The following is a 26,685-nucleotide window of genomic DNA, read 5'->3' as shown; positions in this document are numbered from 1 at the left end:
TTATCTAAATGTTAGAAGTTACTACAGTTTCTGTCTTGTACCTACGACTCCTAGTCAAGGATCAGTCCCGTTATACTGATTGCTGTAGAAATAATCCCCAGACACTTGGGATGCAGTCTGGGCATTTGGAGGGTGTTGCTGTGTAATCTTTACTAAGAAACTTAGAATGTTGTGACTAATAATTGAAAAATCAAGACTGCATAGAGTGCAATAGCTCAGTGCTTCTCAGCAAAGTAGTCTTGACTCAGACAGTAATAGGTTAATTGCCACATCCAGAAATGAATCCTAATGATTCCCTCTAGGAGCCATTATCACATGTGGGGTTTTCATTGAGATATTTATAACTGTAATCTTTGGTCTCAAAGCTCATGTAACTGTTCAATCCAGCGAAGGGGTTCAGAAAGGTAATACCCTGCTCTCATCCTTAGGCTTTGCTAAAAGTAGAATTTTCAGTTCTAGTTCAATCAGTCAAGCCCCTGCTATTTTCAGGCATTATTCCAATCTAACACAATTTGAATGTCAAATGTCTCGTGTTTTGTGCTCACAAGGCCACCAGGAAAGTCTAGACATAAAAAAAAAAAAGCTGCATTTATCATAGGAAGAGTATCTTCAAATATACCAGAAGATCTGTTCTTTTTCTTCTCTGTTCTTCTGTGACTAGACTGAATCACGATTGTAAAACAAGAGTCTGTTCAGCCAGGTCTGTCTCTTCTGTTTCCACCTGGAATAAATGGCATAAATTTGCTCTGGCATAGAATCCTGTAGTATGTCTTAATTTTGCAGTGGCTGTACTGAAAGTTCCCTCTTGAATGAAGTCTGTCTCTATTTCTCTCATTTGTCTGCAAATTGTATCCAAGGACTTATTTTCTTCTTCCTCTTCCTATATTAATCCTGGTACCATGTTGTGCTGCTGTCACGCTTGTCTGCATTTTGCGAAGAAAACGTTTTTTTTTTTATCAGTGTTTTTTTCCTGGTGTAACGCCTCTTTTATTTCTGTCAATTCTATTACTGTCAATATGAACTTAAGGGGATTATTTGAGCCTCGTAATTTTGTAATCCCTAGACAAGATATTCAAAGAACGGTAAACGTTCTTGAAGGAAAGTAGTGTCACTTAAATTTTGACTTACACTGTGTCAGCTGTACACAAGTAACCTCATGTTGGTCATTTTAATGAGTTTGTGCTCTATGGTGCAGTCAAACATGAAGCAACAGTACTACTTCTGCTTGCAGCCAGTGTTTGTCTAATTTACCTAGTCAAGTAGGCCTTACATGAAATAAAATAGTAGTTTGAAAAGACTCAAGTCTGAGGTCCCAACTCTGTAGTGTAGATACAAAAAGACCAAGTTTCTCTTCCTCTTTTGTTTTTCCTTTCCTACTGTTGATACTTGGTGATCTAGCACGGATGGGCGGTTTTCATCTTGTTGAGAATATGGTTTAGGTAGTCAACCAAGAATATAAAAATAATTAATAATGATTTGTGAGTGTTCACTGAGTGCCATTCACTAGAAAGTATTCCAGCACTGTATTTTTTTTTTTTTCTGATCATTGTACTTATTTTAGCTCATGAGGAAAAATACGTAATATATACACTAATTACTCTTTGCTCCCATGTGTGGACTGATGACAACATTAAGGTTTCCCTGTGATGTTGCAGTGTTCTAGGTGAGCTTCCATGGTGAGCAGTGTCAAGTATATTTCCTATATATTTCTAATTCAATCTAATTCTAGTACTAGTGATTCTTCATTTATTTTTAAGGTATATGCACACGTATATTGGATTGAGGGGGAATGTGAGGCATATTGAGAGAGAGGCTGTAACAGGCTTCTATGAACTACCCAAATAATAATCTTCAAATATGTGAAATCAGGCATTTTCCTGATAGTTCTCTTGATATTTCCCCCTCTTTAATGATAATCAGTTAATTAGCTTGTCACCCTTGCTGTTTTAAATGTTCAAAGCAATACACAGAGGGAGTGAATACCCATTTTGGGGTTACTTTCACTCACAGGTACTCCCTCATAATGGGATAGACATCCAACTTTTTGAGTCCTCTGCTTTGTTATGGGGAGCACTACTGTGGCCTAGCTGTGAAATACTCTGTACTAGCCTGCACCAGTCACCAAGAGCTTTTTCTGATTTTTAAGGTCAGATATCTCTGTTTAAGAATAATAATGATGAAAACCTGAGGTCTGACTAGATACTATTAAGCTGCCATGCCAACTAATTTTCTGCCTGAGGCCTACTGGACATGATCCAGTGATAGTATAATCTGTGGGATTTATGATTTTTATTGCTATCTAACCACATCAGTGTAAATACTGCTGGGCTGTCTCTGCTGTCTCTTTCACCCCCTTTGGCAACTGGCAGGTTTCTTGCCCTTGTTTAATATAAAAGTACACTGTCCAAGCAGGGTATTTTTTCGCTGTTGTCCATTTGCGAAGGAAATGAGCATCCCTGTGTAACAGGGTGGTTCTGGTTTGAGATCAGCTGTGCCTGCTCTTTGCTGTGGGGGTGCTGGTGCAGTTGTGTCCATATCCAGCTCCATTGGCTGGAAGGTTCTCCAGGTTCCCCCCAGAGGATAACAGTGTTCATCTTTTAGGAAATAAGTGGCACACAGAGCTGCCACAGTAACTAGAGTATGACTAAGGACCTTTTAAAAGTCATAAAGAATAGCTGCAGCTTTGGAAAATTAGACCGTAGCATGCCCAGAGGAATGACATGTGGGAGAGTGACAAAAGCCACCAGTGTTGGGCAGACCAGACAGAGGAAGGAAGGAAGCAGATGAAAATCTGTACTGGTGCTTGAGGAAGGTCACTGCATTCAAATGTGTGCTGGTTTGTGAAGCTGAAAGGCAAGTTTAGGGAGAGCTGTCCCCTTCCCCTTGAAGCATCCATAGCCACATGGGAGGGACTGCAAAATGTGATCTCAAGAAACAGGTGGTATGCTGGGGTATGCAGCAGAATACAAAACATTAAATGTTCCTGCATTTTTCAAGACTTTTTTTTTAATGGGAGGCAGGGTTGTTGAGAGGATCACTGCCATTTTGTCAGTGTTGGGAATTTTTGTTTGATGCGATGCAATGCAAATACAACACTCAGTTCTGCCTGAGCAATCCTGTAATTTAATGAGAAAAATCCCTAATTTTATTTTATTGTATTTCTTTTTATGGTAAGAAGCGACACACTGCCTGAAAGTGATATATGCTTCTCTCCTATGTTCTGTTGTTGTTCCTGAACCCCTTTTAGTGTGCGGGCTTAAGCCACTGTTTAAAGCTGCTGACCAGTTGAATCTGTAAAACAGATCATCAGCTCATTTGAAAGCATGCACCCATTTGATATTTCAGCAAGTTCTGGCTTTTTACAGAAACTCTAGGAGTGTGGATATTTATTTATTTAGTTAATTTGTTTATTTTTGTAAAGACAGCCCTCCAGTGATCTTTCTGCCTAGATGTGCTCAAAGCCTAAGCTGCAGCCTGAAATTAGCAATGCTTTGACACCTCAGCACCTCTGTCAGGAGAACAGTTGAAAGAGGGGACAGGAAAAATGGGAGCATCAGGGAATAAAGTAAGTTTAAAGAAACTAGAAAACAGAACACCTGGAGAGGCAGGGAGAAGGAACAATAAAGACAGAGAGAAGAGCAAGGAAAAAATCTTGAAACCTGAAGCCTAAAAGGACTTCAGGCCAAGAACAGTGAGCAAAGAGAACATATAAAAGCATCTATTCTCTGTTCTCACTTTCCTTATTGCTCGTGAGGGAAAAGAAAAAAAAAAAAAGAAGAGTAACTTTTTTGGCATTTTCTAAAGATAGACTAAAAGGCAAAGCTGCTTACCTAGTTTTTACTAGATGCTTAAGTCATTACTGTAGCACAAAAACTGCCCTTTAATTGCTGCACTGTAATTGTAGGTATTTATTTCTTACACTGCTTAAGGTCACATAAAAATGAATAGAGGTAAAAATAGGTTTGTGTTAAGTGCCTCAGTTTTGCAACTGTTTTCTGCTAGCTATCTGCAGAGACAGTACTTTTCCTTTAGTCTCCTGGTTTGACTGTTCAGTAGATACATTTTTTAATTACCAAATTGGATTTTAGCAGGTGTAGTCAGTTGATGCATTATGGGTATAAGAGATTAGTGTTTAATCCTTCTTTTTATTACTGTGTGGAATGGTATACTTGGGAAAGTATTAAAGGTGCATTGCATACTCCAGAGTACAGAAATGACATTTATTACTGAGTTTTCTTTCAGCTAGCATCATTTAGGAAAAAAGCTGGTGCAGAACTCTGCAGGGGCTTATAGCTCATCTATAGTGAAACTGCCTCAAACAATAAATACAGAGTGGAGGAAAATGGAAAGAAACCTTTTTGTGTTTTAAAACAAAAGCAGTTGTCGAAATGTAAGTACTTTCCCTCTTGAAGATGATTATTCTCTTTTTGTACATTTTATTTTTTTTTAAATAAAGACAAAAGGGGTGTGAAAGCACAGATCTTTGTGCCAGTGAGTGGTAGAGGCAAGGACTGAAAAGGGTCAGTGAATCAGATATAATTTGGACTCTGTTTGAGATACCAGTCCTGTGTTTTGCTGATGGCTGGTATTCCCGTACTGAAAAGCTGCAGAGGCATTTCTATCGAATAGAAAGAACATTATCCCCATTTTCATTCTGGCATGCCTGTTACGACTTTGTTCTGTAAACAAAGAGGATTATGGGAACTGGAAACTAGATGGCATTTTATTAAAGAACTGTGTGAGTCTTTCCCTGTGAATGCAAGAATTAGGCAGTCTGGTGATAGCTACCTGTGAAAGAAAATACTTTAAAAATAGACCTTAATGTTTGAATTACTAGGGTTCATGAGGAGGCATTCCTGTAACGTAGGAAGCAGCTTTAATATTTCCGAATTGTACCCTGCAACAAAATACTTCAAAAGAAAAAAATGTCACAGTAATTGTACAAATTAAGAATGAAAAAAATTTTGTTGCAGAAATAGGGAGAAGGGAGGTTCATGTCCGGTGTCCTTCTGTCATGTAGACTGCCAGATTGCTTTGAAAGTGTGTTATTTTAGGAAATGTACATATTTATCTATCTAGGAGTAGCAGTCTCGGGGGTGGGGCAGGAGAGAGAATTACATTGAATCATAGTTGTAGTAACCAGTACAAATTATTTTTACCAGCATAATGTACAACTTTCATAAAAACTTAGCACTTCTGTGCAGTAGACTACTTATTTAACATCCTAATTCCCCAGAGTAAAGTTGTATATTAGTACTAGATTTTACCTAATGCTTGCTGCAGATCACTCGAACTGCTTTCAATTAATGAAAAACGTGTACAGTATGAATTAAGCCTTACTCTTGCAACTCACTTTCCCTTTTAATTATTGTTTTCCTAACTGAATAGACAATTAAGCAAACAGTTGAGCATGGAAATGTGGGAGGTTAAGCTGCTATTAGTCAGATCATGAAACACCTAAAGTTGGTAAATAGCTTGAATACGTCCTCGGTTTTACCTCAGTTGAAACCTTCTGATGTGACACTTGTTCGCTACTTGAGAGCCTCATAACCAGGCTTACCCGTGGAAGCAGGTTGTAAAGATGGTGAAGACAAGTGCAAATGGGAATTAGAAGCAAATGGCCGTATTTGGCCCTTAGTAAGTGGCAAAACTCCAGTTGGGCTTGCATGACCTGCTGAAGCAGCCCTCTACTCGGAGTGGGCTGGGGTGGCAGAACACAGTGCTCAGCACAAGGCACAGGTTTTTTTTCAAAAGCAATTATTGAATTAGCAGGCTTTGGTAAGTAGCTGTCTTTTGACAGCCAGCTTTCTTTCCAAGTGTCACAGGTTGGTTACTCCAACAAGGCTCAGAATTAGTAGCACTTTGAGATTTTTGGATGGTCTGGAGTATGGGATAAACTACAGGTTTATAAATGTATTTACATTTATAAATGTAAAAGCAGAGAAGAAAAAGGGATTAGAAAAAAGACCAGAAGAACCTTTTAGAAATAATGCTGGTGTATGGAAATATCTCTAAAGGATATAAAGACAAATTGAATTACAATACAGGTAGGGAAATGCCATTGCCTAAAATAACCTGATTATATTTCATATTTATTTTGACTCAGTAATTTCCGTAGCTAATTTTCTCCGTTTACAGGTGCAAACAGTATTTTTCTGGCTGGTGTGGACAACCCACGTATCAGAAAATCAAATATTAAATAATATTTAATAATACTTAAAGCTGGTTTCAGGAAGTTCTAAAATCAGACCAAATTTAAAGGCACTGATGGGAAAGGCAATTTAGGATGTACTTTAGTTATTTGTGATTATAACAGTTCACCAGGATGTCAAAAACCCCGTTCTTTTCAAGGTCATCTATAATTATAGTAAAGGATGTCTCATGGGCATTACACATGCCACTCCAACAAGCGATGAACTGAAATATGAGCTTGTGCACCATGTCAGTAGGACTAACAGATCATCTTACAGATACAGAAGTAACCAGTATGAATAAATTACTAATTTATAAAGTGGTGGGGGGGCGGGGGGAGCAAGCATTATATGTTGTTTCTTGTGTAGTTTTCTCCTGCTTCTCTCTCTGAGAAGTAAAGACTTGTTAAATACAGTGTTCTTGGAGAGTGTTCAGATATTAAGTATGCAGATAGCTAGACAGTTCAAGCAGAGTGTTTCCATATAGTTTCTCATTCTGTCAAAGGTAAAAGTGGTATCTAGTAGGTAGTTGTACCTAAGAAACTTTCGTATTCTATTTATTTTGTCTGTTGCAAAACAATGCCAAGTGGATTAAATAGCCATAGGTTTTCTGTTTTATGATGCACACTCTTAACTGTGTTGCTGAAGTATATGTGTTGTTAGCACTTGGCATTTGTTGCAATTTCCATAATGTCTGCTAAGTGAGCCTTTGCCTTGAGGTTGATGCTTAGGCATTGAGAAGAGCATTTGAGAGGAGTAGCATTCCAGCAAATTTACTGAAGGAAACACGCTAGTTTGCTTGTATGCATGTGGGTGTTATCTAGAAGTGACTTGAATATTTTCCAAGTGCAAAAAATACAGATGGTAGACTCAGTCTCACGATCAAAACGAGTAATGAAAATTCTGTATGAATATTCTGTATTGCACATGAATATAGTACGTTCATTAAAAATTGATGTAAATAGTATAGCCCTGTCATAGGTTAGCAAGCCCATTGTATCATTTTTTACGCAGTCCTTGTTTGGATCAAATAATTTTGATATTATTTGCCTAAGACAAAACGAGCAGAAGCAGGTTGCCAAAGAGTGCAAACCAACATGAGTAGCTGAAAAAAGTGTTTTATTGTCTGAGAAATGGTTCTAGGTAATTGAAGATTACTAGTAAGGTACATGAGGTTGGACATGTATTTTAGAGATAGTATGAATCATTCATCTCATTAGACCTGAGCATTGAGTGGTGGTGATCTCTAGTGCAGTTTAAATGAATTTGCATGTCTATTTCTTAACGTTTTGTACACTACATGTGTATGCATATGTTGTAATTACTTCCATGAGAAAGTGTTAAGCTGAAAGCATCCTTTGCTACCATGGAGCTGTAGATTTTCATTTTACAGTGTTGTAGTCTCAGAGGTCCTCTTTTATTCTTTATTTAATAGAATATACTTGCATTGGTTTTAGGAGAAGAAAAGACTCAAATTAGGGTATTAATGGTCTTCTGTCTTAGGGTGTAATATTTAATAGTAATCGTGTGCTAGTACAAAGTACAATTTTTCTTCTGTTTAAAGACTCTACTTTTGTAAATCCTTGTGCACAGCCTTGTTTTGAGCCTGTGAACTAAGTGCATTTACTCCCATGTTGCATATTAATACTTTGATAGAACCAAAGGTATTCTCTTTAAAACTGAAACAGTTATATTTGAGTTTGACTGACTACTTCCCGGGGCTTTCAAATAATACACTTCTGAAAAGCAGATACTTTCAGAAGATGCACAGGAAACTCAGAAATACTTAAAAATCCATGCGTTATTTTTACAGATTATGATACTGTTATCCAGTCATTTATGCAGAGTGTTATTAAAAAGCAGTAAAATCAGATACTTGATTACTCTTTCTATTGCATATAAAGTGACTAAGATTCTGCAGAGAGGTTATATCTAGTTAACCTTTTTTTTAAGTGGGAAAAAAGTCTGTGATTGATCTGTCAGCATAAAGTGACTTGGGGAAAGCATGCCTCCCTTTCCTGTGGTTTTTAGAAAAGAACATGGTTGCATAAGCAGTCATTATTCACAGTAAAAAAAATATTTCCTGTAGCATTTTTGCAAATAAAAAATCTTTGCCTAAAAACCTGCTGTCAGAAATCACTCTGTTCATACTAGTTGAACACTGAAAAATGAAGCAAAGTGATCTAAATTGAATTTACAGGACTGATAACCATGTGTTTGGGGGAAGAGTAGCTCCTGCACAACCTGTACTCTGTCAAGGTAATTTAATTATAGTTGGTTATACTTGACTATAATTCGTTAATGTGTGCTCCTTGCAAAGGGAGAATAATTCTCACATTGACAATTTTATATGTTTTTACCAGGATACTGTCATAGGAAGGGATTTTCATTGAATTTCATAATACACGGTTGCCTGGAGGAAGAATATCAATGAAGTGGCTAGCAAGGTGGTTTTTTTTTTTTGCTTTATTTTTGTGCTGCTGGAGTCTCTATGTAAGGAGATGGGGGGAAAGAAGTCTTCTTTATGAATTTGAATATCTAAAATATGAATGTATACTGTTACTGTGCAATAGTTAGGAAATACTTTTTTATAAAATATTATTGTGATATCTTAGTCTTTTGGAGCATAATGACAAATACTCATTTTAGCTTTCACCTTTTTGAAAAACAGTAATGATCAAAGTTTAGATTAATCTTCATTCTCTTTCCCACTCTTGTACTTTACAGAAGTAAGTCTGAGAAGAGCCAGAGGTGGAGCTGGCTTTGCTCTTTGTTCTTTTGGTCAAGACACTCTTTTGAAAAGCAGACTTTGAGAGCAGTTGGAGTTGAGATGAGAGATTAGCAGAGACACAGAGCTATGGGTTACGTTTCTGGTGGCTTTTTGGGTTTTGACTTATGTGAACTGTTTCTGAGAGTTTTGTTTGTGAACAATGATGGCATTTCAAGGATGCCCCTCTTCCTCCATGCTTGAAGTCTGGGTGGTCTGTGCCTCTGTAACCAGGTACAAGTAGCACTGTTTAATAGTCCAGTCATTTAGTTCTTATATCATTAAATGTAGTGACCTTTGAGTAAGCTCTTCTTAGACATCTTTTTATTTTTGTGCTGGGCAATACAGTCTGCCCAGCTCTGAAGGTGGGCCAATCAGAATTACAGAATTAGAACTGTGGTAATAGTTTCTACATACTGGAAGTTTTATATTCTTGGCGTAGAATAATACATTTTATCAGCCGGCCATTGCATTTCAACATAATGTTGCAGTGAGCTGACTGGAGCTGCAAGGCCCATATTGAAAAAAGTGGGAGGTCAATGGGATGGTTAACATATGGGATCTGGACCTTCTGTCTGTCAGTTTTCTCCTCCCATGTGAACAGCAAACCAGAGGATCTGTCACCTTCTCCATATTCTACAGACCTGTGGCGTGTAGATTATAGGAAAGGAAGTCATTGTACCTGATAAAGCAGGTAGGATGGACTTGAGCAATAGGAATTGCTTAAGTACATGAAGACTTACGTAAGAGACTGAGTATTTATTAGAATTTTAGAAAAGCACTCTCTCTGCTTATGAGGAAGACCAGAGTCAGCCTCCTCAAGGTGGGTCACAGGAGCAGCCCTGATGGTGAAGCTTCAGCCTTCTACCCAGGCAGATTTGTTCTTCCAGGGCGCAGTGTTTTGTGGACATGCCATGCTCTTCTTCCCAAGGGAGGCTGGCCTTTCACAGGAAAAGACCTTTGAACTCTGGGATCTGCCTGGAAAGAGCAGTATCCCCGCCCAGTCCAGCAAGATTAAAATTAAGAAGGTTGATGCTATATCATTTATTTAGAGTAGTGCTGTGCTTTGTCTCATTTTTGTATCTGATGGACCCTTTTAAATTACAGTCTTTCCTGTCAGGAGAAGGCAAATGGGGAATTCTAGATAACTGAGATAACTGAAAGGGTGCGATAAGGAAAGAAATTTAGTCTGTCGTCAGAACATCAGCTTGGTCCTTGAAGTTCAAATACAAAAAAGTATGATTCTTCTTCCCAGTACCTTCCTGGAAACAGTGCACTGCAGAAGAAAGCATACGATGCGTGACATTTCGTACTGATGTTTCTTGAGAAGGACCTTTAGGTTTTGAAGCTAAATAGTTTGTGCATGGTTTAGCACAATATAAAAAGTCCAATAACTGAAATGAAGCTTAAGGCCTCATTTCATCTTCATCTTCACTATGTGGATTTCAGCACCACCTTTGTAATGTTATTTTGCACTTCTATTGCCCATACAATCAAAATATTTCATAATGCTTTGGAAACATTAAAGAGCGATCATTGCTTATAAAAGCACACTTTCAATTTTTTACTTTTTTATTATTTGCAGTAACCCAGAAGGTAAGTGGTGGTGAAAACAATTGGTAGAGAAGGCAGTAACCTGTTACCAGTTCTGTTTTGTTCACATCACATCATTATCTGTACGATCGGTTTTACTGACTTCTTGTTCCAGTGTGTATCTTTCAGACATGACAAAAGGAAGGAGGGAGGGAATTAAACAAGAACAGGTAATTCCTAAGTAGATAAAGGGATGTGTGTGGTACATAATGTAGCTTAAAAAAAAACAAACCAACAAAAAACCCCCAATCAAACAAGCACAAAAACCCAAACCAAAATAAAAACTCAAGCCCTTTAACTTAGGTGTTCTCTGTGAGGTACTTAACTGCCTCCTCCATCTTGTCAGTGAGGTACGAAGAAACTCCCAGAGCTCATAAGTAATCTTCCTGAGATGACACAGCTGAATCACAGGCTGATGTGGGCACAGAATTTAATACTTTTAACGTATTTCTGAGTTTCTGCCTTATCCCCACTGGCAGAGAAGGTGCTGTAAGCACAGTTATGTTTGCAGTTGTGGTTGCAGTGTAATTAAATTTTTTGAGTGTTTTTAATGAATCGGCTTGACTGGATCTTTTCGAGGCTTGAGGTGCAACTTCCCGCAGCCATCGACTGGCAACCAACTGAAATGTAGCATAGGACATGGAAGGAGATGGTTTGCTTGCTGGTGGTGTGGTGAATTTGTAGGAGGGAGGCTGCTCCTGTCTAGGGTTAAAATCTCTGTCTAGCAGTCCACAGAGTGTCATTGTTACACAGTGTGGACTGACCCCTGAAGTACAACTCTTAACTCATAATTGCGTGTGATAATAGCAGCAGCAAGTTAAGTATCTCTGCTTTTGAGTTTGTTCTTAGTGCATTTTATGTCGCAGTGAATTCAAGTAGGCCGCTTTTCCAATTTTTTTTGTTTGTCATTTTACATCTGTTTTACAGTGAGGTTTCGAAGCTGTGATGGAAACAAAAAAATACACTTTGGGAGCAGTGAGCCAGAAGATTTCAGAGTAGGTGAAGATGGTGTGGTCTATGCAGAGCGTAGCTTTCAGCTTTCAGCAGAGCCCACAGAGTTTGTTGTGTCTGCTCAAGACAAGGAAACCCAGCAAGAATGGCAAATGAGAGTGAAGCTAACCCCTGAGCCAGCCTTCACAGGGGCTTCAGATAAGGTAAAACAACAGCTAAATGCACTCTGTATAAATGTATATCCACAAAGAGGCCTAAAAATAGGGGTTTAATTTTGCCTGTCATGCACCTCTCCATGAACCAGCTTATTAATGGACACCTAGTGCATGCAAAGCTGGAGCTTTAGAAGGAACTTCTGTAGTCTTTTATTCTGTAGTTCTGCTAAGGTACGGAAAGACATGCCTGTTTAACTATATGGGATTCTTTATGTTTGAGCTTTTTGTTTGTATAGCTTGAGATTTATACCTGAATTTAAGTCTCACGCAGCCATTTCTTTATTTTAAGTTGCTTGAAAGTATTACAGTGTTTATTCAAGCAGTTAAATATAACCGCAAAAAAACCCAAATCTGTGATAGAATGCATAAGTCACATTTATTAGATGGGAGCTGTAGATTTACAGCAGTAAGTAGGAAAGCACTTCTGGCAGGGAATATTGGCTTTGTCTTGTCCCGTCATAATCAAATTGGAGATTGTAAATTATTCATGATTCCAGCACTACTTGGTAAGGAAGATAGTCTCCCTCTGCTGGAAGCTGCCATAGGATAAACCATGTACTGTAACAAAAATCAGACACAGCAATATGCAATTAGCAATGTATTTACTTCAGAAAAGCATATTAGGTTGTCTACCTTTTTCTGTTATAGTACCTGTTGCCTGCTGTTTATTGCCTTCTTCTTAGTGAAGGAGAAGTGCCTAGTTTACAGATAAAGAACAAAATTTATTCATAGATTAACATACCTGTAATAGGTGCACATTAAAGATTTAAGCATAATGTCAAAATAGGTAATGTGGTTATGCAAGACGTTTTTCCTGAGAACACACTGGAGACCACTGCTGTGTAATCCTCGGGTTTTTGTTTGCTTACTTGGTGATTGTGTTAAATCTGCTAAGGCATGTTTTAAACAATGGAAATACTGTCATTTTGTTCATGGAAGTGTAGTAAAAGAGCAGATGCTTAGATGTGCCGGAGCATGCCCTGTTTATTCCAAAGACACTGCAGAGTAGTAGAATCTCGGCCTTCAGCTGGGCATCTGTTCATACTCTGTGACATAGTTGATTAGATTTTAAAAAAATTCTTCTTCTAAAAGAGTTGGAAAATGTTTTTGTTGCCCTGTTTCCAACCTTAAAAACAAGCTAGCTGTGTGTGCTGTCATCCAAAGGATGAAATGACTGCAGATATAGAAGGGAATAGGAAGGGAATGTTGACACCCAGCAGAGATTAATGCCCAGTGTGTAAAGTGGGTCATCTACTGCATCCATCATGGCTGACATAGGTTTAAAATAATTACAGCATTAATTCTATGGGATTTAATAGGGTCATAAATATTTGAGACATTCCTTACCAGTATGTATTAAACTTCTCTTGGAACTCAAATTACATTATAGCACACCCAGATCTAAATTTAGTGTACAGTAGCACATTACCTGGACTGGAGCTCTGGCTAATGAGAAATACATAAAGGCATATACTATTAAATTCTGAAAAATATTAACTACTTCTCAGAAAGTGCAGAACAGTTTACACAGTAGTGCCATGTTATAAATGGTTTATAATTCCCTTTCTCATCCTAGTTAAGTAAGGTAAAAAAGGGTTCTTACAATTTTGCAGTGCAGTTGTAAATGATACCGGTTATTTTCAAGCTGCACTGGGAATGGAAATAAAACAGTTCGATGAACACAGAGGAAAGACAGCCTTTCAGTCAGTTCTGTAATTGTACCTGAGTTACATTATAATGTCTACTAGTAATGCTCCTACTAACATGTGCTTAATTTTATCTTGTACCTGGGAAAGGACCAAAGGAAAATTGAAGAAATCATATTTCCATGGCAACAATACAAGCACAGCAGCCCTCTGAAGAGGCAGAAGAGAGACTGGGTTATTCCTCCAATCAACCTACCAGAAAATTCCAAAGGACCTTTTCCTCAGGAATTAGTTAGGGTAAGGAAGCTAATAGAAGTGTGGTTTCAGTGTCCCTCAGAGAGCTCTTGAAGAGATTTTGTGTAAATGATGTCTTGTTCATCGTCCAGACATTTATCAGAGTCTTTCGGGCTGGTTTCTTGTTGCTACCTCTGCATTGCATGCTGGGATGCGTCTAATTTCCAGGGCTTTGAGTTGTCTGTATGCTTCTGTACTGGTGGAAGATGACCTTGTTTTGGATGGTAAGTGTGTTAAGGGGTATCTCTGCTGGTTCAGGAGTTCTCCAGTCTCCTGCACTGGAGTTCTCTGCCTGGGAAATGGTGTGTGAGTGAGCAGGAAGCAGAGTGCACCAGGAGACCAAAGGAAATGGGATCTGATAGGGTGAGGACAGCAGCTGTTCCACAGGACTCTGCTGCCCAGAAGTGGCCATTGCAAGGAGCCAAGCACCTCTTCTGGGCTGGCTTCCAGCCATGGTACTGGCTGGTCATGATCAATTTGTTGGAACTTGGCAGAACATTAGCCCCAGTTGATAGGACACAGTTTTGCTCTGTTCTGTTTGATGCGTGTGCTGGTGATTCAGCTGCTCCTCACAGATACAATGCCCTTCAGTTGTTTCCTTGGAAGATGAAACAAGTTCAGTCCAAGCAAAAATGGTGAGTTTCTCAAGAGCTGGCCTGTAGTGGAAGAGTCTGTAGCTTTGGGCTGGAAAGGTATAGAGAGAAGGGGAAAAACACAAACTAGACTTCTGTGTGTAATTTTATGATAGTATATGTTTTCTCTAAGATTTAAACAATTCTGTCTAAGTTAAAAATTCTTACTTGTTTTTGTTTAATGCAAATCATTTTTATTCTGAGAAATAGACAGGGATAATTTTATGTTTCTGAATATTCATTGACCAGCTTTCTAACAAAGAGTGGTGTTGAAAACTTCAGACTTTATACCAACTCTGTACCATTTCCAGAATAATTATTTTTGCAAGTTCAGCTTAAGGAGCAAGGAGAAAATAGAGAGCTGCTGCTTTTCTCAGCAGCAGTCCTGTCCTGCGCTTGTTTCTAGCTAATGTAAACTTCATCTTTTTTGACACACAGATTAGGTCCGATCGTGATAAAAGCCTTTCGCTACGGTACAGTGTGACTGGCCCAGGAGCTGACCAGCCTCCAACAGGCATCTTCATCATCAACCCCATCTCAGGACAGCTGTCTGTGACAAAGCCTTTAGACCGGGAGCAGATTGCTTCTTTTCATGTAAGAGTTTAATTTACCATAAATCAGATTATCAAATTGAAGACGAACATCTGCTTCAAACATGACTTGAGCAGCCAGCGTTTAGTTTTGCATGAGATATGATTTGAAGAGTTTGTAGCAGATTTGTATTTATTGTACTTAATAAGGCTAACTCTTACTATATTTAAGCAGCTTAAATACATTAACATATGTAAACAGTGATTAAATGTATTTAGATAAAGTAATTTTAAAAGATTGAAATATGGATGCTGTGGCTTATATTTCAAGTACAGGCCATTGATCACAGTCTACACTGAATTGTATACTTTCCAGAAGTTTATTTTTAATTCAGCAACTTAAATTAGGATGTGACTGCTATTAGAATTGCAGCAGCTGTGATTTGAGAAATTAATGGGAAGAATAACGTACCAATTTTTATTTTAGGGGCAAATCTAAGCATTTTAATAGAATTGTAAATTAGGTCTGTCAGCTTATGAAAATTATATTCTTTGCTCTAAAGAAATTGACAAAGTAGACCACAGATTCCAGTATATTAGTGGAAAAGGAAAGTTTCAAGGAAGAGGGAGAGCAGACTGTGACCTGAAGTTCTCTGTGCTTTTGGGAAACGATGATGAAATCGTTACAGAAGTCACCCAGCTCCTGGAGAGAGTTTTCCAACATATCGTGGATTAAAACACTCCTTGCTTTGTGCTCTGGGGAGCCCCTTGAGTGCTTCTTCCAAACAGAGGACACAGCAGGAGGTGTCTGGGGGGGAGGCATGGGTGAAAGGCTCTCTCAAACAACAGCTCCGGCATCCGTAAGATTTTAACTGAGCATTTGACATTGGCAATTCAAGATTTACTGACTTGGGAATTTACATTTATATGAGTCATTTCCAGAGTGGTAAGTTAATAATGCCACCTTGCTGCTTTCTAGTAGTTTTGTAGCGGTAAGATATGTGTGTGTATATGTATGTAAGGGGCATCAGCAGGACTGCTGTAGGAGAAAGTTGCTCTTTTCCCTAACAATGGCCACCCTCTGGTCTAAATACAAAGATGTACATTTAAATCTGCATATTTTTAGAGAATGTTTTCTAGTAGTCATTATTAAAACCGGAATTCTATGTGACAGTAGGAACTAGTAGTAATCAAAATTGCATGATATAAAATAATTTTCATCATATCAGAGAAGGAAGTCTGCAACTTAGAATAGTTTGGAAGTCTGAACGTCAGTTCAATTAGCAACTTGAAAACTTAAAAGGTCAATATGAGGGTGCAATGGCAGATAACAAAATATACACTGAGCTAAAAATGTCTGGCCTGAAACTTCTGTCACTATTATTATATCTATTTGCACCTATACATTGTGCAAATTTTAATACTTTTAATGATTTTTGCAGCTGAGAGCACACGCAGTGGATGTAAATGGAAACCAGGTGGAAAATCCTATTGACATTGTTATTAATGTCATTGACATGAATGACAATAGACCTGAATTCTTACACCAGGTTTGGAATGGGACAGTCCCTGAGGGATCAAAGCCAGGTAAAATATGGGCTAAGTATCACATTTACAGTATCATTTTGAAGGTGTGATGAAGGGGGTGCCTTCAGACCTTGTAATACTTTGAAAAGTATCTTTAGTGTGATGAGCAAAATCTTAGATACTGTCTTCTTATTACACCCTATTTTTAATGCACTTTTTAGCATGTTAGGATTCATTTCCAAAAGGTAGAATTGCTATGTACGTGAACTAAAACCAGGGAAGGCTTTAAGAATATGACTTCTGGTTCATGTTTTTGGAAATCCTAATTATAACATCACAGTTCTTACATTTATTTTTGTGATAGACATTGATGTTCATTTAGTTGACAGGTCAGGGTATAAGAGACTTCCGAAATGTCACCAGATCCAGTTCTAGTTTTGATTCCCAGAGGCTTTGCAAATACTGGGATTTGAAATCAGTGTCATTTGAATTCTCGAGAAAACCTAAGTGTTGTTCAGATCTCATTAAAATTCTAATCAGCTCAGACTAAAGTTTGCACTATGGCTGAAACCACTTTCTTAATTTGTCAGAAGTGCAAAATGAAAGGTTAGCACCAGAAATGTGTTTTCTAACTTTGCAGTGTTTACTTGGCATTTGAGATACATCTCAAAGACTTCTGAAAAAGTATTATTTATACTGATTTTCAGTCACTATCAGTATGTCCACCAATTCTGAACAATAAGTATATTTCCTTTGGCCCAATTAATAACATAAGTATCTAAACATGAGATGTTCTCCTGTTACAGAAATGTTATTTGTGGCAGAACTGTAGGATTTCATTGTTTATGTAGCTTCTTCAGTTATAAGCAAATCTAGTATTTTATAAACATAAGATTATTTTTATCTCCTCTTATGTATTTTAATTACTCTGTTGGTGAGTCTTGAGTTTAGCCAGTTTGTTTTAAGTAAAGAAGGAATGTGCAGATTTTACCAAAAGAAATACATGCTTTGACCACTGCTTGTAAAGTGATCTTGTATAATCTGAGTGTAAACTGTTTATATAACATCAATTATTTATCCTGCTGCTAGGAACCTATGTGATGACTGTTACTGCCATCGATGCTGATGATCCCAACGCACAGAATGGGATGCTGAGATACAGAATTTTGTCACAGGCCCCAAGCAGCCCCTCTCCAAACATGTTTACAATCAACAACGAAACTGGTGACATTATCACTGTAGCAGCTGGGCTTGACAGAGAGGTATGGCAGGTCTTAATCCCGTGGTCTGGGTTGCACTTAATATTGAAAAGATGCGCGTCTCAGGGATCTGGGTGGATGAGAGGCCTGGACATGAGCTGACAATGTGCACTTGCAGGCAATCAATACAGGGCTGCATCAGAAGCAGCATGGCCAGCAGGTCAAGGGAGGTGATTCTCCTCCTCTGTTCTGACCTGGAGTGCTGCATCCAGGTCTGGGGCTCTCAGCACAGGAAGGACATGGACCTGCCTGGAGCAAGTCCAGAGGAGGGATGTGAAGATCATCAGAAGGTTGGAGCACCTCTCCTATGAAGACAGGCTGAGAAGAGAGCTGGGACTGTTTAGCCTGGAGAAGAGAAGGCTCTGAGGAGACCTTATTGCTGCCTTCCAGTACCTAAATATGGGGCCTGCAGGAGAGCCTGGAGAGGGGTTTTTAATAAGGGCATATAAAGGTAGGACAAGGGGAAATGACTATAAACTGAAAGCAGGTGCATTTAGATCAGCTAAAAGGCAGAAAGTCTTTACTGTGAAGGGTGGTAAGACACTGGAACAGCTTGCATAGAGAAGTTCTGGATGCCCCATCCCTGGAAGTGTTCAAGGCCAGGTTGGATTGGGGCTCTGAGCCACCTGGTATAGTTGGAGGTGTCCCTGCCCAGGACTGGGGGTCTGGAACTAGATAATCTTTAAGGTCACTTCTAGTCCAAGCAATTTTACGATGCTGTGAAATATTTCTCCCCCTCCTCAGTCTTAACTTACTCCCTTTCTTCACCCTGTTGACACTGGTCATTGTCCTAGTCCCCGAGTACAAAAACTCAGAGGAGAGAAAATTATGTTAGGGATGAAGATTGGACCTATATATTCCATACGTGTAGTCACTCTTGGCTGTGTGGGGTCATGGAAAGGATCTTGTCCCATAAGCCTGTTTGCTCTTAAGAAACAGGTACACACTAAAGCAGAGTAATGCAATAATAATAATAATAATAATAATAATAATGAAAATAAATCATCTGTCAGTAATTCATTGCTACATGCTGGGCAAGGCCCATTCTGTCTAGACAGTTCTTCACTGTGCCCACCACTGGAGAAGGAGGGTGTCAGATCCTCTGCTCTGATTCACCCATCTGTGAGGTTGGGAATAAAAATATTTCCCTCCCAAATCCAAATCTGTCACACTAACTGTGCTTTTAAACCACTTGAAAACTTCACAAGAGATAAGCATTATTTTATAAACAAGCAGTAAAATCCAAACAAATCTCTTTCGAACACATGTTGTTTCAACTTCTGTTTTACTAACCTCATTTTACTTCATTAAATCCAAAGTACTGGATTTGCTCTTCATCTTTTAGCTGCTTGTTTATAGTTATTTAAAATGGAGAATAAAAATGCTTTCTGAAGTTCTGGGTTTGCTATTAATATTCTGATGCATTTCAGTTTGAAAGGGGCAATCAGAAGATTTGAAAAGCTAAACAGACTGTTAGATATTGCAATTAATTTTTGAGGTTTTATTAACATTCATTCTATTCAAGTTGGTTTTGAAGAGAAGGGATTTGAGCAAAGGAAAACCCTGAACTTTACAGTATTGCCCTATTAAATTAAAAGAATGATGGGCAGCTTTGCCCTTGTTTTTAAAATCCCTTGGTCATCTTTGACAGATGAACTTTCAGAAGGACATAGCAATAATTCTTGAGGTTTTATCACTTGGTGACTAGCTGTACTAGAGGGATTTAACTCGGAAGAAACCAGCTGCCTGTGGAGCTTAGACCCTCACATTAACAGTTGGAAAAACCTTGTCATTCACCATCAGTTTTCCTGATGGATCACTCTGCTGATACCCAAATGCATATATATAAACATTTCTTGAACATGTTGGATATTAATGATTAACATTAAATGACTCAAATATTAAATTAGACTAATATGAGATAAAATGGTTTCCTTCCCAAGCCGTTGCTTTGCTTCCTCCATTTCCTGAATCATTTTGTGGAAGTCAATTAAATTAAAATGACCAGGAGTCTAGAAAGCAAAAGCTGAATTGTCTTGTGACAGTGGGCGGGGGAGTGCCTTGTTCTCCATGTACCCCAGCTGGTCTGCCCACTTCTGCCTTTCCACTCTTTTTCTCTTAAGTCTTGTGTCTCTTTATAAAGCTCTAATTAAAATCATAAAGTACTAGAGAGAACTTTAAATTCTTAAATAATGTGACACATTATAGGAACATAAGTGTTGTAGGCATTAGGGAAAAGAAAAAAAAGTTCCTCTGATAGCATTCCTCATCTGCTGGTATTTTAGATTAGCATGCACAATGCGTTATCTGTGCTAACATGCACAGGAGGAGATTTGCTTAGGTAAGGAAACCCAGCTTTAGGCAGAAGAAATCTTTCATTTGTTATCTCAAAAGATGCTGTTTCATGAGATCCAGCTGCTCTTATTTCTTCCGTTATTGCTGTGGAATTCACTTCAGCATTAAAACATCTGCATTGCTGCTGGAGGTGCTGAAGAAGTCAGGCAGGGTACTTAAATTTACACACTGACATTCCTGCCTCACATGAGGTTAATTCAGTGAAGTGCTCTTTATTTGGCCTGTGTTGAAGTGGAAAGATGTGAACTGGTGAGGTCTGCGTTCTTTCTTGAAGCTTCCAGCTCGTTTTTGGATGTGTTGCTGCTAAGTCTCTGTGCAGGCTGCTGACACATGCTCCACAGCTTATTCCTGGCTGCATCTCAAACCATAGTGAAAAGAGGAGACCCCACCTCCCCCAATTTCCCCATGCTTGGAAAGTTGTGTGCTTGTTGATTTCTGAAATTTCACTCTCGGCAGTTGATCTGCTTTATGTGAGTGCTGGGAAGGGGGGAAAAAAAACAAGGAACCAGACAAAACCACTGATACGCTGTCTTTTGGGGCACTTTCTGGGGAAGCTTCTAGTGTGCTGGTTCTGTTGGAATTAGAGGATTGTAAGGAAGCTGAGTCCCTGTGTAATAATAATGGAGTTTCCTTAATGAAATTTGCTTCTTGGGATCAATGTGTTAAGACCAAGATGAATCAGAAGCACCTGCTGTTTCAATAACACAGAATCATATGGCAGCAAGATTTGCTTCAATACTGCTTTAGATTTTATTGCTTCACAGTAAGTAAAGTATGATTTTTTCCTGGATGAAAGTGGCAAAAGTATTTCTTTGGTTCCCTCATGACTGCTTCTCTTGTTGGTGTCATGAAGGAAACCTTTAGGATGTTTAAAGCCTTTTGAAGGTCAGTTTGCAAGTATATTTTCCAAGTCAGAATTCATATATATATTTGTGCATTATTAAACATATATACTGCATTTCTGTAGACTTAATACTAATCTTGCTTTTCTGAAGAATCATGGGATGCATATATAGCAATACACATTTGGGGTGTCTTGTAAGGGTTTCTGTTTGAAAGAGGGCATGAGCATAAATCATTATCTTCAGTGGGAGATAAAGATCCATACAGCTTATTTTAAAAAATTTCTATTCAGTGACTCATATTTGTTGCTTGGAAATGTGCAAACTGTTAAACCTCTCATGTCTGTTGTACTGTCTGGCCAAAATTTGAAAGAATGCTAAATACTATCCATGGAAGTGCCCTTGCTTATTTTTTGTATCAGTACTTGTAATGCCTTTTTGTAAATGGTGTGATTCTTGGGCTGTCCTGCTTAGGATCAGGAGTTGGACTCTCTGATCCTGATGGGTCCATTCCAACTCGGCATGTTTCATGATTCTATAAGTTGTTTCCATAAGTAATCTGTCATATACCCCACTCTATAGACAGTGTAAGAAAATAACGTACCAGGTGGAAAAAAAACCCCAAAACATAAAGATAGGCTTTTCTTGAAATATTTTTATTTTGCCAAAAGGTTTTTGCCAGTGTTAGTAAACCATTTGTGAAAGTGCCATTTCAAAGCAATAGCAGCTCCTTACGTTTGTGTCCTTTCTTTTGGGAAGAACTGAATGGTAGCACCTCTCTCCAAGGAAGGATGATGAACTGGTAAATGAAGAAGCATGCACAATATTTGAGTGCAGTGAGTTAAAATAAACTTTTCAGCAACTCTATACAGAAAACATCTTTATGATTTTCCTTTTTTTTTTTTTTTTTTTCAATAGGACCTTGTCAGTGTCATTTTAAACAGCTCACCAGGCTGAGGTCAGGTCTCCGCCAGGCGTTTCTGGTGCTTAGGGACCCTGGCTCCGCTCCATCTGTGAGGGGGGAGTGAGTGCCCAGCTCAAGGGCTGTTAGCAGTGGTGGGGGGAGAGGGGGCCCACGGGCGCCGTGCTCAACCAGGGTGTTTAACATTTATGGAAATAGCTCGTTTGGTGCTTCCCTCCCCCTTTCTCCCAGTGCCCTTACTCGTCTCTGTTGGCCTCGACATCTTTGGTTTCCATAGAGATCACAAGAAATTGCAGCAGCAGTTTTATACTCAGGCTTGGCTGAAACAAAACCTTGGCAGTTGTGGCCGTTTGGCCGAGAAATCTACCTTGGCTCAGTGCTCTCAAATGCTTTTGAGGACTTTCCCTGTTTTAGTATAAACTGCACTCTGGTTCTCTTTTTGCCATTTGAAAAGCATTGTTAAACCTGTGATCATGCATTAACTGTCTAAAGGGGGTTGATTTATTAGAGTAGGAAGCAGTCAGCCTGTCCTTACCTTGATGGTCTTTGAAGAAAGTCAAACGGTAGTTCAGTATAAGCAACCTGCTGCTGTATTCCTGTGGCACAAACTTTGCTCCTGTCATTTTGGGTGATGCTAACTAGAATAAACTGTGTGATAGGCTCCATTGCTTAGCAGAGTGCAATTTTGGGAACACCTGCTGTCCTATGGTAATGTTAGTTTTGTCTAAAACTTACGTTGTCATTTTGTGTTTTAGAAAGTACAACAATATACATTAATAATTCAAGCTACGGACATGGAAGGAAACCCAACATATGGTCTTTCAAACACAGCAACTGCTGTCATCGCTGTGACAGATGTCAATGACAATCCTCCAGAGTTCACTGCCATGACTGTAAGTACAGCATAGAAGTTACTGAAGGATGTGCATATTTATAACCACTCTCTGTTTTTCTCATTATATTCACAGACAGTAAATATTTATTACTTATTAAATACTGTACTGGCAGGCAGAATTAAAATACATGCAGAATATATATCCCTTACATACAGTGTTCTGCTTTTGGCCAAAAGGCAAAAGCTGACAAGGGAATCAAGCCATTGGTTCTCTGGGTGGCCTCAGGTAAACTTCATTAGACAAATTGTCGGAATTCCAGAGAAGAGAGGCGGGCTTTGATGAATGCTCAGCATGCTGTGGCTCTTGCATGCTTCTCCAGACGAGTGAAGTGTTTGTGTGGTTTTTGCAGTTCTACGGGGAAGTACCGGAGAACAGGGTGGATGTGATTGTAGCGAACCTGACGGTAACAGACAAAGACCAGCCCCACACGCCGGCGTGGAATGCCATGTACCGAATGACTGGAGGAGACCCGACGGGCCGCTTCACCATCCTGACCGATCCCAACAGCAACGATGGGCTGGTGACTGTCGTAAAGGTAAGGCGTGCTTGCGTTCCAGACAGTTCAGCAGAGATGGAGGAAGTGGGAGAACACTGAATGGGGGGATATGTGAATTCCTGAGGCCATCGTGAATTCTGGAATTTAGCAATCTGTCTCTTCTTCTGTTACCTTCTTATGCTATCAATAGTATTCCATCTGATTTAAAAATCAGGCAAGGCTGTTGAAAATTAAAAATCGTGAAGCTTTATTTGCCAAAAGATAGAAATTGCTCTGTGAAAAAATGACTGCTTAGTATTTTTTGCTAGTCTGAAGGAACAACTTCTCCTCAATTAGTAGTCATGCATGTTGTCTGCACATTTTATGTCAAGATGTTCCATTAAGGAACAGATATAGGCAGTCAAAGCACAATCAGAGAGGCAAAAATGATAGGTGGGAGGGTACTTCCACAAGAGACGTTTAAAGACTGGCTATTTTTAAAACCTCGTTTAAATACCTTTTATGGAATAACCTGTCTATCTTCATTCTCTAACCAACACAGCTCTGTGTTGAGGGATGACTTACTGCAAGTGATAATAACAATGTGGTTCTATAATTAAACCTGCCAGGCAGTAGCCACCTTTGCTCATGACCCTCTGATAAGTGTCTCTTCTCTGAGTTGGCCTGCTCTCGTTTTGGCTGATGCATTTCAAAGTCAAACATGTGATGCCAGTATTCCCATTTGGAAATTAAAAAATTCACTTTTAGTTTTACTTTTTTTTTTCTTTTTTGCTTTGTTTTGTTTCGGTTTGTTTGATTTTAATCCTCCCAGTATCTAGGTGACAGAAAGATACAACCCACCTATGGCATTAATGGTAATTCACATTGGGTTTTTTTAAGAACTGTCTCTGGTTTATAACTGCTCTTCCCCAGAGGTGCCAGTTGTTATATTGCAGTCTTCCAGGAAGAATTATGTGAGTGTCTGTGCTTTTTAGCACTCCTTTAAGTGCCCAGACATGGGAAAAGTTGGAAACATGCCTACAGTTTTTATTGGCAGTGCAATGAGTTGATCTGTCAACCTGTAATGAAGATTAGATTGTCTCTTGTCACTTATTTCATACTGTCACGTGCCAAATGCCCCTGTAAGGTACAAGGTTTCTTCAGTCTGGGATGTGTGTGAATAGTACAGTGCATAGTGCAAAGGCAAATCCTGTGTCCAGGAATTCCTCAACCCTATGCAGCACGACAGAGGAACTCTAGACTCAAACTGTTTTTACTTTTTCTTAAACTGGACTTCTGGCTCAGTGAGGAAATCTCCAAACTGAAAGTTGTCTGCACTGGGAAGATGGGAGCTATAGGTATACCAGACATGAGGTTGGCTGGGATTACCAGGAGTATTTCTAGTAAGGTGTTAAGGGCATGAGAATCTCTAATCTACGGGAATAGCTGTGGTCATGAACTTGTTTGAAGGAAACTTTAATCCTCGTAACAGAAAGAGGCAGCTTTTCTCTCCCCAGGAGAGAGCATCAGGAGGCACATGTGAGTGCCTGGCACAAAGCTAGGAGCTTCTTCATCATTTTGTGATTCCACTATTTGTTTCCTCATTTGTCTCTAATGGCAGTACCAGAGCAAGTTAAATCTAGGAATGACAAGGTTTCTAGCTCTTCTGACTTCAAAACTGCTGCTGCTAAGCAAAACCCCAGCCCACAGGCTCATGTTGAGGTGATGATACTGTGTTCTCTTCAGACTCCATACTCATTTTTGAGAAAAGCAGTACAAGTAATCTTCAAAAATGTGCTTTAAATTTAAAATGTTACTGTGTGTCCGTTGCTGCTGTGAATAAACGTTAACACTTCCCACTCTTTGCTCTTCCCAGCCTATTGACTTCGAGACCAACAGGATGTTTGTACTTACCGTAGCTGCAGAAAATCAAGTGCCTTTGGCTAAGGGGATTCAGCATCCTCCTCAGTCAACAGCAACTGTGTCCATTACGGTCATTGATGTGAATGAGAGCCCATATTTTGTTCCAAACCCCAAGCTCGTGCGTCAGGAAGAGGGGCTACTTGCTGGTAGCATGTTGACAACTTTCACTGCTCAGGACCCCGATCGTTACATGCAGCAAACGTCTCTAAGGTCTATATAAACATTTTGCTATGTCTGTGTTATGGAGTGGGTGGGGAGCAAAGAGATGGCATGTGGAATGACTGCATTTACTGTAGCACACAGCTATCCCAACACATCCTGTGGCTTTTGTGCAGCTCTCTCCAAAGGGATTTTTGGCTGTAGAGAGGGTGAACTGACCAGTATTCATAGCTGTGTAATTTTCTCATCCTAAGTCCTGTTTCATCAAGGTAGAAGGCAGTTATGCATCTGTTGTAAAGTATATGTTCCATCCCAGCAAATTCAGTCAGAGCAGACACATGCTTCTGTGAACTAAGATCATTTGCAATTTAAATTCACCAGTAATTTTCACATGGCAGGAAAATCAGATTGTTGATGAAATCTGAAGGGTTCTCTTCTAATTTTTTCTCCAGCAGTTCAAAGTAGTCCTGTTGTCTGTCTGTGAACTCTTGTACTGATAGCTATGATCATAATTTGATCATAATTTTTCTTATGCCTGAAACTTTGCTACATGAACATGCCTTGTATAAGTCACGGTCATTATCTGCAAAGCTAAGATGTTGACTGGCCATGGGTGAGGACTCACCTTATCCCGCATTTTTTTTTCCTTTTAGCTCATGTAGAAGAAACTCCAGAACTTAGGTTCTGTCTTTCCTTCCAAAATCAAGATCATTGCAATTTTATTTTCTCTTGATTCTTGGTTAGCTGTTTGTGATATTTTGCTCATTTGTGAACATAACCATCGTAGAAATGACAGCATGAGGATTTCAGTGCTAAGATAGCTTGCACTTGATTAATGTCAAAGGGAAAATTTATCAGATAGAATGGTTTTGAAAGACACTTCTCTTTCAAATTAAGATGAGAAGCATGCAGTAAAACCAGAGTCTCTGAAAGTGAAGTGATACTGAAGTGCTAGAACAATGTGAGTTAGTGCAACTGTAACACTATCCATTTTTTACCTCTCCTGCTCTCAGCACTCTGACAAGATGAACCTTAGTATGAACAGCTCTGTAGGTGTAGAAAAACCAAGAAGGATCTTGACTGAATATTTTAATTTAGTCTGAGTATTAATGTTGTATAGTCTATGGTAATTGCATGATTCCCTCCAATTATGTGGTAACTTACAGGGCAAGGCACTTCACGAATTGAAATGCAGGACTGATTTTAATACGTATTTCCATTGATAAATGGAAATTTTAAAAATGCTATCTTAAAATTCAAAAAATGTGTTCAGAATACAAATTAAAATACTAATATTGCCTTTGTTGTCAATATTTATGTTGGTGGATAAATAACACAACTTATTATTAAATACACAGGTACTCAAAACTTTCTGATCCTGCAAACTGGCTGAAAATTGACCCTGTTAATGGACAAATAACTACTACAGCTGTTTTGGACAGAGAGTCAATATATGTGCAAAACAATATGTATAATGCAACGTTTCTTGCTTCTGATAATGGTATGTA

General features: G+C 38.9%; 1 protein-coding gene across 2 annotated transcripts in view; it reads left to right on the top strand.

The window, feature by feature from the left end:
* The window catches only part of CDH2 (cadherin 2), a 116,787-nt gene that overhangs the window by 66,052 nt on the left and 24,050 nt on the right, over positions 1-26,685 (top strand). For both annotated transcript variants that reach the window (XM_039549140.1, XM_039549139.1), the window contains exons 3-11: positions 11,479-11,705; positions 13,514-13,660; positions 14,728-14,883; positions 16,262-16,406; positions 17,436-17,608; positions 22,480-22,617; positions 22,970-23,155; positions 24,972-25,228; positions 26,536-26,678. In XM_039549140.1, coding sequence (XP_039405074.1) covers positions 11,479-11,705; positions 13,514-13,660; positions 14,728-14,883; positions 16,262-16,406; positions 17,436-17,608; positions 22,480-22,617; positions 22,970-23,155; positions 24,972-25,228; positions 26,536-26,678 — 1,572 coding nt within the window. The remainder of the gene's footprint in view (positions 1-11,478; positions 11,706-13,513; positions 13,661-14,727; positions 14,884-16,261; positions 16,407-17,435; positions 17,609-22,479; positions 22,618-22,969; positions 23,156-24,971; positions 25,229-26,535; positions 26,679-26,685) is intronic.

This window comes from Corvus cornix, chromosome 2 (assembly GCF_000738735.6).
Source record: "Corvus cornix cornix isolate S_Up_H32 chromosome 2, ASM73873v5, whole genome shotgun sequence".
Classification (NCBI taxonomy): Eukaryota; Metazoa; Chordata; class Aves; order Passeriformes; family Corvidae; genus Corvus; species Corvus cornix.
The sequence above is the reverse complement of the archived record's forward strand: the minus strand, read 5'-3'. Positions and strand labels throughout refer to the sequence as shown.